The sequence below is a fragment of the Pantherophis guttatus genome, chromosome 1 (genome assembly GCF_059756535.1).
Source record: "Pantherophis guttatus breed Tessera chromosome 1, ASM5975653v1, whole genome shotgun sequence".
Classification (NCBI taxonomy): Eukaryota; Metazoa; Chordata; class Lepidosauria; order Squamata; family Colubridae; genus Pantherophis; species Pantherophis guttatus.
The window spans coordinates 326,205,888-326,223,124 of record NC_142063.1 but is presented as its reverse complement, the minus strand read 5'-3'; the positions used below and the strand labels follow the sequence as shown (position 1 = coordinate 326,223,124).

The 17,237-nt window shown below is 42.4% G+C and overlaps 1 protein-coding gene across 1 annotated transcript in view; it reads left to right on the top strand.

Annotated features, from left to right (window-relative positions):
- The window catches only part of LOC117667550 (eosinophil peroxidase-like), a 38,404-nt gene that overhangs the window by 9,031 nt on the left and 12,136 nt on the right, over nt 1–17,237 (top strand). Inside the window, exons 3-9 of the mRNA XM_034420992.3 lie at nt 783–900; nt 5,620–5,795; nt 6,551–6,674; nt 8,880–9,009; nt 9,822–10,019; nt 12,144–12,459; nt 14,442–14,602. Of these exons, the coding sequence (XP_034276883.1) occupies nt 783–900; nt 5,620–5,795; nt 6,551–6,674; nt 8,880–9,009; nt 9,822–10,019; nt 12,144–12,459; nt 14,442–14,602 (1,223 nt within the window). The remainder of the gene's footprint in view (nt 1–782; nt 901–5,619; nt 5,796–6,550; nt 6,675–8,879; nt 9,010–9,821; nt 10,020–12,143; nt 12,460–14,441; nt 14,603–17,237) is intronic.

Below are 17,237 nucleotides of genomic sequence, written 5' to 3'. Positions count from 1 at the left end.
TTTAAGATTTTAAAATATAAGTAACGGGGCAGTATTTGCCTTCAGGCTTAACAATGTAAATTATATTATAGGCAAGCAATAAAGATGGACAGGGAAGTAGATGCCTGCTCTGCTTTCTTAAAAGTGTTTGTAGCTACCTGTGATAATGTAGGTAGCCATTCTTTTAATTTTTTTATTTTATTTATTTATTTTTTCAAGCACATATAAGATAAGAGGCAAACCTATAAACATAATTTGAATACATGAAAAGAGTAAGTAAAAAAGGAATATTAGGACAGGGATGGTAGGCACGCTGGTGTACTCATGCACGCCCCTTACAGACCACTTAGGAATGGGATGAGGTCAACAGTAGACAGTTTAAGGTTAAAGTTTTGGGGGTTTGGGGAAGAAACCACAGAGTCAGGTAGTGCATTCCAGGCATTGACCACTCTGTTGCTGAAGTCGTATTTTCTGCAATCAAGTTTGGAGCGGTTTACCTTAAGTTTGTATCTATTGTTTGCTCGTGTATTGTTGTGGTTGAAGCTGAAGTAGTCATTGACAGGAAGGACATCATGGCAGATAATTTTATGTACTATGCTTAGGTCAGACTGAAGTTGGCTTAGTTCTAAGTTGTCTAAGCCCAAAATTTGGAGTCTGGTGGCAGAAGGTATTTTATTGTGGGTAGAGGAATGGAGGACTCTTCTCGTAAAATATCTCTAGATTTAATCTCTCCTCTTCCTGGTTAACGGGGAAAAAAAGCCAGAATCTTATTTTTCTTCTAACATTATTTTATTCTTCCAAAGATCATGATGATGATGATGACGATGATTTCTTTGAAGAGCTGATTGATAGAGAATTTTTCAACAGCATTATTGAAGCCAAGCAGAAGGTGGATCAGGCATTTATATTATCCCGGGAAAAGTGAGTGTCCTTTGTGTAAAACTGTAGTTAACTTCCTTTGTTATGTTTCATCACAGACTCTAAGCTGCAATGAACATTTAGAAATATAACTAGGAAACAGATGGAAGAAAAAAAGTTTAACCTAAATAGCAATAATAAACACACACACACAAGTTTGTGTGGACCTGAGACTTCTAGATAGAAATTTAGAGGGCAGGTTTAGGGGTCCCTTCTTAAAATTGCCACTAAATTATAAACTTTATATTGAGGCCAATAGAAAATTGTTAAATAAATGGGGAACAATAATTTTAAATGTAATTAGTTAAATGTAAATACATTTAATTTAATTTTTGTTCTATCCACATTTTGGTCCTGTCCTTCCAATTTGAGAGAATGTACCTCCAAAAGCATGCCATCAAAAGATTAAGGGCAGCTTAATCTAAAAAAAAGCATACATCCCTGCCTTACAATAAATTAAATAATAGCAAACATAACAAAAATACCAACTTGATCTCTGAAGGCTAAGATCCTTTTCACACAGGGCGGCTTCAGTCACACAACGTATTCAAACTGGCTGCACAATTCATCAGTATTTTGTGTTAGAACAATATAGCGAATGATCATAAATAAGTCAATGAGCTATGGCATGAAAGTAACCTGAGTTTATATGTTGTGCCAAGGCAAGCCACAAAGTTTTTCATGTTCTTTCATGGTCCTGGTTAAGATTGTTTCAGAAACAAGCAATGAGAGAAGGAAAGAGAAATGGTTGGTTCCAAACTTTCAGTGCATAGTGACGTGCACTGCAGATTTCTTTTTCCGCTCCTCTCCTTTTCTTTTCCCTTTTCCCTTTTCCCTTTTTTTTAAAATTTGATTTATATGCCCCCCTTCTCCGGAGACTCAGGGCGGCTTACAATGCGTTAAGCATTTCTTCTTTTCCCTTTCTTCCCTTCCCTTTTCCTTATTCTGGTATCCTCTCCTCTCCTTTTTCTTTCCCTTTCCCTTTTCCTTTTTCTTTCCCTTTTCCCTTTTCCCTTTTCCCTTTTCCCTTTTCCCTTTTCCCTTTTCCCTTTTCCCTTTTCCCATTTATTTATTTATTTATTTATTTATTTATTTATTTATTTATTTATTATTGAATTTCTATACCGCCCTTCTCCCTGAGGACTCAGGGCGGTGTACAGCCAGAATTAAAAAACATGCACAAATATTAAAAAACACTTAAAAGATATATAAATTTGGCCCAATTAAAACTCACTACCAATTAAAACATTTAAAAATTTCTTCTTAAGCCAGCCTGGCTTGCTTGAAAAAATAGGTTTTAAGGGCACGACGGAAGGCACTGAGGTCTTGGATTCTCCTTATCTCTGGGGGCAGCTGATTCCAGAGGGTAGGTGCCCCCACAGAGAAGGCCCTCCCCCTGGGGGTCACCAGCCTGCACTGTTTGGCTGATGGCACCCCGAGGAGGCCCTCTCTGTGGGAGCGCACGGGTCGATGGGAGGTCGTCGGTAGCAGCAGGCGGTCTCGAAGATAGCTAGGCCCTATGCCATGGAGCGCTTTAAAGGTGATAACCAGCACCTTGAAGCGCACCCGGAAGACCACCGGGAGCCACCAGGAGCGGTGTTACATGGGAGCGCCATGCTGCTCCCGTCACTACCCGCGCTGCTGCGTTCTGAACCAGCTGGAGCCTCCGGGTGCTCCTCAAGGGGAGCCCCATGTAGAGAGCGTTGCAGTAGTCAAGGCGAGAGGTGACGAGGGCATGAGTGACTGTGCACAGGGAATCCCGATCAAGAAAGGGCCGCAACTGGCGAATCAGGCGAATCTGACAAAAGGTCCCCCTGGTTACAGCCGTCAGATGTTCCTCCAAAGACAGCTGCATATCCAGGAGGACTCCCAGATTGCGAGCCCTCTCTGTGGGGGCCAACGACTCGCCCCCAATAGTCAGTGATGGAGTCAACAGACTATATCGGGATGCCGGGAGCCACAGCCACTCAGTCTTGGAAGGGTTGAGCTTGAGCCTGTTCCTCCCCATCCAGATCCGCACAGCCTCCAGGCACTGGGACATCACTTCAAGGGCATTGTTGGGTTGGCCTGGGGTGGAGATGTACAGCTGGGTGTCATCAGCGTACTGGTGGTATCTCACCCCAAAGCCACGGATGATCTCACCCAGCGGCTTCACATAAATGTTGAACAGAAGGGGCGAGAGGACCGATCCCTGCGGCACTCCACAAATAAGAGGCCTCGAGGTCGACCTCTGCCCCCCTGCCAACACAAACTGCGACTGGTCGGAGAGAAAGGAGGAGAACCACCGTAACACGGTGCCTCCCACCCCCAACTCTTCCAGCCGGTGCAGCATGATACCATGGTCGATGGTATCAAAAGCCGCTGAGAGGTCTAACAAGACCAGAACAGAGGAGCAACCCCTGTCCTGAGCCCTCCAGAGATCATCAACCAACGTGACCAATGCCGTTTCCGTGCTGTGCCCAGACCTGAAACCCGACTGGAACGGATCTAGATAAGATGTTTCCTCCAGGAATTGCGGAAACTGTCGCGTGACCACACTCTCAACAACCTTCGCCATGAAGCGAAGGTTGGAGACAGGACGGTAGTTGGCCAATATTGCCGGATCCAGGGACGGCTTCTTGAGGAGAGGCCTCACCACCGCCTCTTTCAAGGCGGTGGGGAAGTAACCCTCACTCAATGAAGCGTTGATAACACCCTGGAGCCAGCCTCGTGTAACCTCCCGGGAAGCCAGTACCAGCCAGGAGGGACACGGGTCCAGTAAACATGTGGCCGCACTAAGTTTCCCGAAAATCCTGTCCACATCATCGGGAGTCACAGCATCAAACTCCTCCCAGATAACATTCTCAAGACTATTCCTCGTCACCCTGCCCTGATCTACCCAGTCAGAGTCCAAATCCCCCCGGATCTGAGCGATTTTGTCATACAGGTATTGTCCGAAATCCTCTGCCCTGCCTTCCAGGGGATCCTCCCGCACTCCCAGATGGAGCAGGGAGTGGGTTACCCTGAACAGGGCGGCCGGACGATTCCCTGATGACGCAATAGAGGCGGAAAAGTAATTAAACTTTGCCGTCTTTATCGCCACTAAGTAGGCCTTAATATGCGACCTTACCAGTGTTCGATCAGATTCAGCGAGACTGGCCCCCCAACCGCTCTCCAGGCGTCTTTTCCAGCGCTTCATTTCCCTCAGCTCCTCAGTGAACCAAGGAGCTGCACGGGATCGGCACCGGGTCAGAGGCCGCAAAGGCACGACTCGGTCCAAGGCCCCACCAGCCGCCCGATCCCAGGCGGCTACCAGGTCCTCAGCCGAGTCATGTGCTAGAACCTCAGGAAATGGCCCAAGCTCCATCTGGAACCTCTCAGGATCCATCAGGCACCTGGGGCGGATCCATCTAATTGGATCCGCCTCCCTGCGGTGGGGGGCAGCGGTTCGAACATCCAGGCGAAGGAGTGAGTGGTCTGTCCATGACAAGGGTTCCACGTCTATATCCCCAATAATAAGACCACTCAACCACTGGCCAGAGACAAAAATCAGATCCAGAGTGTGACCTCCCCTGTGAGTAGGGCCATGAACTAACTGGGTCAGGTCCATGGCCGTCATGGAAGCCATGAACTCCCGAGCCACCTCAGACGTTTCACCAACTGATGGCAAGTTGAAATCACCCATGACTAAAAGCCTGGGTGTATCTACTGCCACCGTAGCTATCATGTCGAGTAGCTCAGGTAGGGCTGTTGCCACGTGGCAGGGAGCCAGGTACGTAAGCAACAAGCCCATCTGAACCCCACGACCCCACCTCATAAGGAGGGACTCACATCCGGCTATCTGAGGCACAGTGGTCTCCCTTGGACCCAGATCCTCGTTAATAATAACTGCCACCCCCCCGCCCCTCCCCTGGGCCCTCGACTGATGGAATGCTCTGAGGCCTGGTGGGCACATTTCAACCAGAGGGTTTCTGGTTTTCCCCTTTCCCCTTTCCCCTTTCCCCTTTCCCCTTTCCCCTTTCCCCTTTCCTTTCCTTCCCTTCCCTTCCCTTCCCTTTTTCCATTATCCTCTCCTCCCCTCCCCTCCCCTTCCTCTCCTTTTCTTTTTCTTTGTTTCTATTTGAATTTATATGGCTGCCCATCTCAGTGTTGTGACTCTCAAGCCCAAAACCTGTTTACTAAATATCCTCATTCATTCATTCATTCATTTGCTCTGCTGTAACAAACCCCCCTCTCAAAGCTGACTAGTTAATCCATTATCTCTGAAGGAGCTTGGGTATCCAGCAATTTATAACCATACCAGAGGCTGAGTCTATGCTTCTTGGATATGATATTGTAGAAGGATCCCCTTCCCCAAAGAGTTCAGTCAAATGAAACATTCAGATATTTGAGCAATAGTAAAGACAGGAGAGAAGAAGAAAAATGTACAGATTTATTGTGGCATGGAAAAATAAGAATTCAGGCTGCATACATTAATCCATACATGTTGACTAAACAGGGTTCTCTAGTGAAGTAGCAAAGTAGTTACGTAGAAGAAAATTTTTATAACACTGGCTATAGTTGATTTTCTACCTAGAAAGAAAGGAAATAACATGAAAGAATAAGAATACCTCCGGTCTATTTCTCTCTTTGTGGTGCAACTTCCCTGCTGCTATTTTAAAAACGGCATTATGTAAACACAACTATATTTCCCATGACATTTTCTATTGTGGTTGCTGTCATCAAGTCTACTTCTTTTTCCAGACTAAAAGTAAGTTTGAAGAAGGATGATCTCCACCCTTCTGATTTTCTGAAATATTTAAAAACACCCGTGGCAGGAACTAGGACTGCAATCCGATCTGCAAGTTATATGGAAACTGCTTTGAATCTCTTAAAGAAGAAAATACAAAATAAGCACCTGGGACCATTGAATGTTACAGGTAGGATGAAAAACCAGAGACACTTATGAGGGTCCATGAAAACAAAGCCGGATCACAGTGCCTTGAAAGAATGTTCTACCTCTGGAGTGCTCCAGAACTTTTTCTTGGCTAGGTAATGCAACAGGATGAGAAGTGGACAAGAAACAGAAAATCTCACATGTTAGGTCATGAATACTACAGCTTAGACTCCAGAAAATGTTTATTTCCAGAATGAAAGCAGTTGGACACTTCCCTTGAAGTCTAATTTACAATTTTAAAATACAGGTAGTCCTCAACTTACCATCATTCATTTAGCAATTATTCAAAGTTACAAAGGCAGTGAAAAAAAATGATTTACAACCCCACACTTATGACCTTCACAGCAACCCCACAATCATGTGATCCAAATTTGGGTGCTTGGCAACCAGCATGTACCGGTATTTACAATGGTTGCAGCATCCCAGAATCATGTGATCATCATTTGTGATCTTCCCAGCTGCTTCCAACAAGCAAAGTCAATGCGGTAAGCTGGATTCCCTTAACAACTACATAATTCACTTCACAACTACAGTGATTCACAACTGTGCAAAAAAAAGGCGATAAAACTGGATATGACTTATTCAACAACCACCTTGACATAGCAATGGAAATTCTAGTCCCAATTGTAGTCATAAATCAAGGACTACCTATATTGATAATTAACAATTAAATTAACATTAATTAAATTAGTATTACAACAAATTCTTGATTTCTAATGGATTTCCCCCCCTGTTTAGATATATTAAGCAAACAGCAGAAAGAGACACTCTCCAGAAAAACTGGCTGCGATTATGTGATCCAGCCAATCCGTTGTCCACTGTACAGCCCTTACCGGACCATTACTGGTGAATGTAACAATCGGTATGTAACTCCTGCTACTTAAGGCTGATCTCTTTAGGCCAGGGGTCTGCAACCTTAAACGCTCAAATTTTATTTATTTATTTATTTTATTTTTCAGATTTCTATACCGCCCTTCTCCTTTCGGACTCAGGGCAGTGAACAACCAAGATAAAACATTTGTACACAAAAGTTAAAATAGATTTAAAATAATTAAATAAAGTTTGGCCCATAATTTAAAACATTTCAATTAAAATAAAATCAAATAAAATAAAATCAAAGAGCCATTTGGATCCGTTTCCTACAGAAAAGAAAACACCGGGAGCCACAAAACCTGGGTGGGTGTGGCCAACTCGACGTCATTCATTTCCACCAGTCACATGACCCTCCTTAGCCACGCCTACCCAGCTTGTCATTAGGGCAGAGAACCGGTTGTTAAAAAACACTGGGAACCATAAAACCCTTTTGACATCTCTCTCTCCCTCTCTCTCTCCCTCTCTCTCCCCGCCTTTCTGTATCTCTCTGCCTCTGCCCCACCTGCTTCTCCATCCCCCACCGTCGCCCTTACCTTCTCAGGCCAGGCGAGGAGTGACTGGGAGGGGAGGGTGAGGGGTGGGGCCAGCCAATGGTGGGATCACCCAACAGGGAGCCACAGCAGAGGGCCCAAAGAGCCTCATGCAGCTCTGGAGCCACAGGTTGCTGACCCCCGCTTTAGGATATGGTGATTTTGTGGAATAAGAATTGATAGAGCTGAAAAGTTTAGGTTTACTTCCTGTGCAAAGCATTAGAGATGTTGAAGGAGCAAAACTGGTGTCTGAAGCCTTTTAAGGCATCTCTTCTGCAGCTTAAAAGCCCTCTAAAATGCGGGAAAGCTGATTGGAAGGATTTTGAGGGGTACAGTAAGAATCCTAAGCACCTGCAAGGTGCAAAACATTTATTTCAGTGGTGGGATTCATCCAGTTCGCACCTATTCGGGAGAACCAGTTGTTAACTTTCTAAGCAGTTCGGAGAACCGGTTGTTGGAAGAAATCTCCTTTTGTTTTTTTCCACTTTACAAGGCTAATCCTGTAAGGAATTACAACATTCTGGTGTTGTTTCTAGCCTAATCTTTATTGCCCTGCTTACAGAAATTGCCTGTCTGGTTAACCCTTATTACATTGTAACAGCTAAGGCGAAGCGCCCATCGACATGAGTGATGTTGAGTTGGCCACACCCACACAGTCACATGACCACCAAGCCACACCTACCCAGTTGGTCATTAGGGCAGAGAACCGGTTGTTAAATTATTTGAATCCCACCATTGATTCATTTCCCACTTCTTTACCTCTAGGTAAGTTAGCCACTTAGATGGAAATATGGTCTGACTGGCTGTAAAGCAACTTTGTATGCTGAGCTATTCATCTGAAAAATAATCAAGTTCTATGAGGAAAAAGAATTTTAGCAGACAGAATAACAGAATTGGAAGGGACTTTGAAGGTCTTCTGGTCCAACTCACTGTTCAAGCGGGAAACCCTGTACCACTTCAGACAAATGACTAGCCAGTCTCTTTTTAAAAGCCTCCAGAGATGAGCTTCCACAAGTTCCACTGATTTATTGTTCTCACTGTCAGGGAATTTCTCCTTAGTTCTAGGTTGCTTCTCTCCTTGATTAGTTTCCATCCATTGCTTCTTATTTTGCCTTCTGGTGCTTTGGAGAATAGCTTGACCTCATCTTCTTTTTGTGGCAGCCCCTCAAACATGCCATCATATCATCCCTAGTATTTCTTTTCACTAGATTAGACATACCCAATTCCTGCAACCATTCTTCCTGTGGTTTAGCCTCCAGACTCCTTTTAATTTCCTCTTTTAAAAATACCGGCACCATTGGATCATTAGCGTTAATGGCAATCAGTATCAGAAGCTCTGTATGGAATTGTTTATTTCTAGCCTAAATCATTTTAGGTTTTAAGCTTCATTTCATTTCATGGTTAATCTTAAGGGGGAGTTTTAAAACAAGCTTTCCAGCAGCGCATTTAATCAGTTACAGTTTCTCAAAATGGATATTTACACAGGGGTTTCATTTTGTTCAACATTCAGGGAAGAATAAAACCTGCCCATTAGATAAACTTCAACCTTCAGGGAGGTAAAAGAGGTAATTTTTGTACAGAGATGATTGTTCCAGCATATTTGATTCAATGAGGGAGACCTCCCTGAAAGACATCCCATGCATTACATTATTTTCCCATTCTAGGGAGCACCCACATTTTGGAGTAGCCAATCATGCCTACGCACGCTGGCTTCCAGCAGAATATGAAGATGGCATATCCCTTCCAAGAGGACTAATTGCGGGACAACTTTATCATGGACATCCTCTCCCTCTGGTAAGTGATGGGAAGTCAATTACCTGTTTGGATTGAGCCTGTAGTTGGAGAACTATCAGGGGACACTGGTAAAACCATCGTGGACTTTAGCATAGGATGAGGTGACCCTTGTAAAGCAATACCTATACCAGTCTAAAGTGGCCAGTAGCAACTGGGCTAGTTCATCATCCCACTCCTCTCCAAATCACCTGAGTTTACCATCAATAATATGGTTAATGAAGTGGGTTAGATCATGCCCCCAGTTGCCATTGTGTATTGTTTACCTTAGAACGGAATGTCTCAATCTTTGGCTTGAAGATGTGTGGACTTCAACTCCCAGAATTCCCTAGGCTAGCATGCTGGCTGGGGAATTCTGGGAATTGAAGTCCACATGCCTTTAAGTTGCCAAGATTGAAAGACAGTCCTTAGAGGATGGATTGGGGAGAACTTTATAAGGACACAATAGAAAAAATAGGTTGTTGTGGCACGTTTATGCTGCGGTTAGATCAGTGATGGCAAATCTATGACATGGGTGTCAAAGGTGACACACTACGATGTTTTGGGTGACATGCCAGCATTCACCGACACTCAAGGATGAGTAATAATAGATCCCGCTCACCCCCACTCTGCCCTTGCCCTCCCCATGTGTCCTTAGTTTTAATATCTAATTTTAACTTTTTATTTTTAAACTTATAGTTGCCCAGAGTTACCCTAGTTTTAATTTCCTTTTGTATGACCTGGATTCCAAGGAGAGAACACTTAGGAAACTGAGGGATTTCAATCCAAACAGATTAGAATTGCTTATCTGATCCACTTTGGGGGTTTCCTTGCAGGTACGGCTAGTGTCTAATGAGATCATCACAACTTCCAATGAGAATGTGACTCCTGATGACCAACGCTCTCTTGCATTCATGCATTTTGGGCAATGGATTGACCATAACTTGGACTTAGCTCCTGAGAGCCCAGCCAACATAGATAATGTCCACTGTGATTCTTGTTGCAATTATGCACCCCCTGACTTTCCAATTAAGGTAATAAAAACTCTGCTCTGGGGGGAAAAAGTATAGCATGGTATAGCCACAGATCAATTTTAACTTTGAGAGATCCTCCTTCTGAGGAGAATTTTTCCCTGGTTTTGATAAGGTGAACATAAAAATTGTGTCTCTTTAAAATAGTTTAAAATAGTATCTTTAAAATACAGTAGTGTCTCTTTAAAATAATTAACAAGAGTTATGCGACCTCTGGCCATAATAAAGACTTTTTATAGCACTTAGACTTATATATCACTTATATATCACTTCAGAGTGCTTTACAGCATTCTCTAAGTAGTTTACACAATCAGCATATTGCCCCCAACAATCTGGGTCCTCATTTCAGGAAGGATGGAAGACTGAGTCAACCTGGAGCCAATCAAGATCAAATTGCTGGTAGTGAGCAGACTTAGCCTGCAATACTTCATTGTAACCATTCCACCACCATGGCTCTTTTATATTTTTCTAATGATGATGATGATGATGATTATGAGAGGGAGAGACAGAGATGATATATGAATGGATTGATTGATGACAGGCAGATGATAGATAGATAGATAGATAGATAGATAGATAGATAGATAGATAGATAGATACCGTGTTTCCCCCAAAATAAGACCCTATCTTACATTTTTTTGAACCCTGAAATAATCTTATCTTATTTTCTGGACCCATGTAGTTCATTGACTATAAGTGAATCAAATAAGTTGGTTGACAAACTATGCTGAAAAGCTAAGTTTTCAGGGTGTGAAATACAAGCTCTTTCACCGACTTGCTGGCCTCTTATTAGACTTGAAATCTCACAAGATTCAAAAATAATTTTAAAAACACTTTTTAAAAAAACCATTTATTAAAAATCAACTGAACAATCGAAGTATTTAAAAGCATGTTTATTTTTAACTGCCAGAACCTGAAAAATATAGAAACGTAGAAAATGGACAGCGGAAAAAGTCTGCCCTTTGAGATTTTTGTATTTTCGTTTTCTTTTCAATTAATGAATTAATTAATTAAATCTCAACCATTTACTTTACCAACTTAAAGCCTTATGCCCAAACTCTTAAAATAAAAACAATTCATTAATTCATTAATTATTTTTTATTTTATTTTATTAAGAGTTCAGATATAATGCTTTAAATTGGTAAAGTAAAAAGGCTGAGGCTGTTATTGTATTCTATATTTTATTCCTTTCCACCCCGTACCTACAGCTTTCTTTCCCCTTTCTCTCTCTTTCCTATTTTTCTATCACTTTTATTTTCATTTTCATTTAATATTATGATAACATTAATAACATTTTTTAAAAAGAGTTCAGGTATGATGCAGATAAGGAATGCGGTGGCTCAGTGGCTAAGATGCTGAGCTTGTCAATTGAAAGGTCAGCAGTTCAGCCATTTGAATCCCTAGTGCCGCGTAATGGGGTGAGCTCCCGTTACTTGTCCCAGCTTCTGCCAACCTAGCAGTTCAAAAGCCCGTAAAAAATGCAAGTAGAAAAATAGGGACCACCTTTGGTGGGAAGGTAACAGCATTCCGTGTGCCTCTAGCGTTTAGTCATTTATTTATTTATTATTTATTAATTCAATTTGTATGCCGCCCCTCTCCGAAGACTTAGGGTGGCTCACAATGCATTTAAAATCATTATAAAAAACATTTAAAAATTAAAAACATTAAAAACATTAAAACCCATTCACGCCATTCATGGCTGGATCTCGCCGGATCGCAAGAGCGAGATCAACGGCCCCAGGCCTGCCGGAAAAGCCAGGTCTTCACCGCTTTTCGGAAGGCCAATAGGGTGGGGATGGTCCGGACCTCAGGAGGTAACTGGTTCCAGAGAGCTGGGGCAGCCACAGAGAAGGCCCTCCCCCGCGGGCCCGCCAGCTGGCATTGTTTAGCTGACGGGACCCGGAGGAGACCAACTCTGTGGGATCTTACCGGTCGTTGGGATGACCACAGAGACGTCTTCGGACAGCGTTGGCTCTTCAGCTTTGAAACAGAGATGAGCACCGCCCCCTAGAGTTGGGAACAACTAGCTTGTATTTGCAAGGGGAACCTTTACCTTTACCTTATAATAAGGATTAGACTGGGATCACAAACATGTGGATGTTTTGACTTAGTGACCTTTTTATACAGATCCCCCCTGGAGATCCACGGATTAAGACTCCGGGCATCTGTCTGCCGTTTGTTAGGACAGCTGCAGCGTGCAACCCCACAACATTTGTCCGTGAGCAGCTCAATGCAATCACCTCATTCATGGATGCCAGTGCTGTGTATGGGAGTCAAGAGCAACTAGCAAGGAGTTTGAGGAACCAAACCAACTCACTTGGTCTCATGGCAATCAATCAGAACTTCACCGATGCCGGACTGTCCTTTCTGCCTTTTGAGATCAACTCCAATAGCCTCTGTCTTCATACAAATAAAACTGCCAAAATCCCATGTTTTAAAGCAGGTATTTATTTGTTTAATTAATGTATTCAATTTATAAGACCACCCAGCATCAAAGTGACTCTGTGAGGGGTTCAGCAATAAGAATATTACAGGTAGTCCTCCACTTACAACAGTTCATTTAGTGACTGTTCAAAGTTACAACGGCACTGAAAAAGCAATTTATGACCATTTTTCACAATAAAGGTTGTAATTATAAAAAATGGTCATAAATCGCTTTTTTCAGTGCCGTTGTGGCCTGGAAAAAGCAAAGGAGTGGCCCGCGGTGCCTCTGCCAGCGAAAGCGGAACTAGGGGAGGCTGCGTGCAGCCCACTCGAGCTCCATTTTCACTGACAGAACACTTGGGCCGCCACAGGCAGCCCAAGAGTGACGTTGAGTTGGCCATGCCCACCTTGGCCATGCCCACCTGGCTCCCTGAGGTCAAACACAACCCTGATGTGGCCCCCAATGAAATCGAGTTTGACACCCCTGCTTTATAGCCATCCCTATGGTCATGTGACCAAAATTCAGATGCTTGGCAACTGGTTCATACTTATGACCTTTGCCGTGTCCCAAGGTCATGTGATCAACATCTGTGAACTTTTGACAAGCAAAGTCATTGGGGAAGCCAGATTCACTTAACCAAGTTACTAATTTACTTAACATATGGAGCAAGAAATGTCGTAAAATGGGACAAAACTCAATAAATTTCTCACTTAGCAACATAAATTCTAGGCTCAATTGTAGTTGTAAGTCAAGGACTACCTGTATTTGTATATCATTTTTACTCCAACTGGACCGCTATTTACTTAACAACTGTGTTACTAACTTATCAACTGCCGTGATTCACTTAACAACTGTGGCCAGAAAGGTCATAAAATGGAGCAAAATTCACTTAACAAGTGTCTCACTTGACAACAGAAATTTTGGACTCAATTGTGGTCATAAGTCGAGGACTACTTGTACTAACAAGCACAGATAATAACGTAGGCATTTGGAAGAAGAACTGTTTGTTTTTAAAAGTAACACAACCCACAGGATTTGCCGTCCAATCTGACCCAAGGCCTGGGAGAAGAGTCAAATTTTTAAGAACTTTTATAGAACTTTATTTTTAAAAAATTAATAAATCAGGCATATTGTGTATTCCGTTCTGGGGCATTGCATGTAAGTTATATGTGAATGGCGGGATGAAGTATGCAACGTAGAGGCCATCTAGTCCAACCCCCTGCTTACGCAGAATAACACTGGATAATGTCCCCTAATATCCTGCTTTGGTAAAGATCCATAGCCCAGCATGGCCAAGATGTGTTTTTTGGATGCAGAAATTCAGCTTTAACATCCCTAGTAATTAATCACACTAGGGCAGGGGTTGACAACTGTGGCCCTTTTACAACCTGTGGACTTCAACTCCCAGAATTCCTGAGACAGCCAAGCTGGCTCAGGAATTCTGGGAGTTGAAGTCCACAGGTCATAAAGGGGCCATATTTGCCCACCCCTGCACTAGGGACATGACCTGAGCTGGACACCTTCTTACCTTCTGAAATAGGTAACACTCTGATGATATAAGAAGAGGCAGAGAGGAATTAGAGGTTAGTTGTATAAGAGTCTATCTGGCAGTCAGAAGATCCCCAGGTTACATCTCCCACAACTTCAGGAGGAACAAGAAAAGGCCCTCTTGAAATTCTGGAAAGCCACAGCTGGAAGTTCCACATAGAGATTTCAGTTGCACAGTTATGGACAACATTTTTTATACCCTTCCCTGTGAACATCCCTGGGACAGATGCCTCCTTTCACAACCAACGTTCAACATGTTCCAGCCAAATTCCCTTACTTAGGGGTACCAGATTTAGGCTGCAAAAATCCACATAACCTCTAGATTGCAGGGGGTAATCCTGAAAGGATTAACATTCTCCAGTTTCCTTTCTGAAATGTATAGATTATTTATTTTAGATTGTTTGCTTTAATTGCTACAACCAAACAGAACATGTCATGGTTTAACTTTGCAGGCGATGCAAGGGTCGATGAAAACCTGGGACTGATAGCTATTCACACTCTCTTTCTTCGGGAGCACAACCGGATAGCCGGGGAACTGAAGAAGTTGAATCCCCATTGGAATGGAGAGAGACTCTATCAAGAAACACGGAAGATCATTGGTGCTTTAAATCAGGTATTGAATGTTCTCATGTTTATCTCACAGCTTTTGCTGCTTTTACATAGCATTTTGTTTACACAGCAGTAGTAATGTGGATAAAAGAAGGAATCATACAGGGTCAGTTACATGATCTCTAAAGGACCCTCTCTATTCACATTAATATAAGAGAGAAAAGTGCTTGCTTGGAGATTATATTAAAAATCAGCTAAACCCCATTAAGTGGTAATATATCTTCTGATGAGACCTAGATGTCACGGAAGGACAGCCATATGGAAAACATCTGAGTGACCTCACTGTGAATGACACAAGGACATATATGTTACAAAGAGTTACTTAATCCAATAAATTTACCCAAGGACAGCAGTAAATTTCCCATTAGCAACCACAGCACTTAAGAAAGGTTGTCTAGCTAAAGATAATCTTATAAACTAAAAATAATGGTTTACTAATGGTTTAGTAATTAGTTGAACATATTATCAAATGTATGTAACCATATAGGGAAAATCGGATGTATGTAACCATATATGGAAAAGGCATGATCTCACCGAATCCTTTGTCTTAGAAATGTATAAAAACAGAGGTATCAAAGCTCTTTCCTTGTTCAAAGCTTCAGGTACAAATCTGGCTCTGAACCTTGCGCAATAAAACTGTCTCTGGCTGACCCAGGAATGTTGTTTGGTCCCTTCATTATACAACAGTAGCCAAAGAGATATTGCAGAACTGAATACTCTGTCCAAAATAGAGTTTTTTTCAGATAGAAAATAAATGAATAAAGGAAAAAAAAAGCCTTGTCCAATCTTTTCTCTTGCATGGCTTGTTCTTAATATTCAAAGGGAACTTTCCACTATTAAGGACAACATACATGCACCTCTTTTGCTGTCTAAGTTAGCACATTTCAGAAAATAGCTAGTTACTCTATTTATAATATTTATAAATGCCTCAAATAACACATGGAATTCTAAAACATAGGGTTAATATACTGAATGCTTTACCTTACTGAAACAAATCCCACTGGACAATAGATGGTAGATGTAGTCAAGCCACAAAAAAAATCTCACTTCAATAGAAGCAACAGCCATTCTTTTTTCAATGGTTTCAATTGTCAAGAATGGAATATAAGACCAGAAGATCAGTTCATTTATTAAGGTAATTCTATTGTTGATTTGGCCAGAGAGGGCAAAGTACAAGATAGAAATAAATGCTACCAGTGTCTGAAAATATGTTTTTCCTTTCCCTTAAAGGATTTTATCCACTACTTCTTGATGCTGGTATCAGAGGTGCTATTCAGCAGGTTCTGACAGGTTCTGGAGAACCAGTAGAGGAAATTTTGAGTAGTTCAGGGAACCGGCAAATACCACCTCTGGCTGGCCCCAGGAGTGGGGAGGGATTTTGCAGTATCCTTCCCCTGTCACACCCATCAAGCAACACCACGCCCACCAAATCACACCCACAGAACCAGTAGTAAAAAAAAATTGAATTCCACCACTGGCTGGTGTCTTAAGATGTCAGAATGGTGCTTTTCTCACTGTTCTCCATTTTACCCTGTTCCTCTGACTCATAATTTATGAGAGTCATTGACTTACTAGAGCCACTAATCACCACTGTGTAGTAGTGAAGGGAGGACATTTTGTGCTTTAGCTGTGGCTGATTGATGCTATCTATCAAGAGTGAGGAAATTGCCCGGTCTGATTCTTCACCCCCAAGTGAAAACAAGCCAGTGTGATGTAAGAGAGAGAGTTTTTCCCCTCATCTTTAGGACTGAGTAAATCTCCTGGAGAGGATTTTATAAATGAAGGCAGTGTTGAGTTAGATGCAGATTTCTGCAAGTTGCTGTTGAGCATTACTTCCTTCACACTTGTCCCCTAAATTGTCAGAAGACTAGTCAAGACTAGTATGTTGGCTGGGGAATTCTGAGAAGTGAAGTCCACACATTTTAAAGTTCCTAAGGTTAGGAAACACTGTAGTAGTTTGAATTGTATGGAATTTTGCAAGCCAGATGGCAGGCAGAAAAGTGACTCTTCTAGAGCAGGGCTGTCAAACTTGTGGCCCGCAGGCTGGATGCGTCACGTGCTGGCCCACGCCCGGTTTAGCAAAGGGGAAAAAAATCACGATATGTCATGTGACGATGCAGTGACGATGCGAGTTTGACACCCCTGTTCTAGAGGATGGAGGGTACCGAAGGGCACACTTTAAAAAGGAAATCTGGATAAGCTGGTGCTTCCTGTAAAGCAGTGCCTGCCCTCTACAATGAAACTCCCTTCAAAACCCCCATTTCCCCCCAGCCCAAAAGTTTAGCTCTTCACCTGGGCCTTTGGTGAGAATGATTTACACCTCCTTTTAATGGTGTTTTCCTTTGTTCCCATTTGGTTTTGTCATAATGCCATCTTTACACTTCTTTTTGTTTTGGGTTGTTTGTTCTTAATATTTTAAACAATTTGTAAACTACCCAGATTTGCTGGGAGTCATGCAGGATATAAAACTGGATATTTGGCTACACTATTTTCAAAAAGCGAAAGAATTACACAATGTTGATGTCGAATCAGATCAAAAGACCTACCATTGTTTCTTAAATTGGTTTATAATTTGTCCTTACTTTCTGAATGCTCAGAATACTCTTGGTATTAAGTCATCAGATAGGAGTAAATAAAGA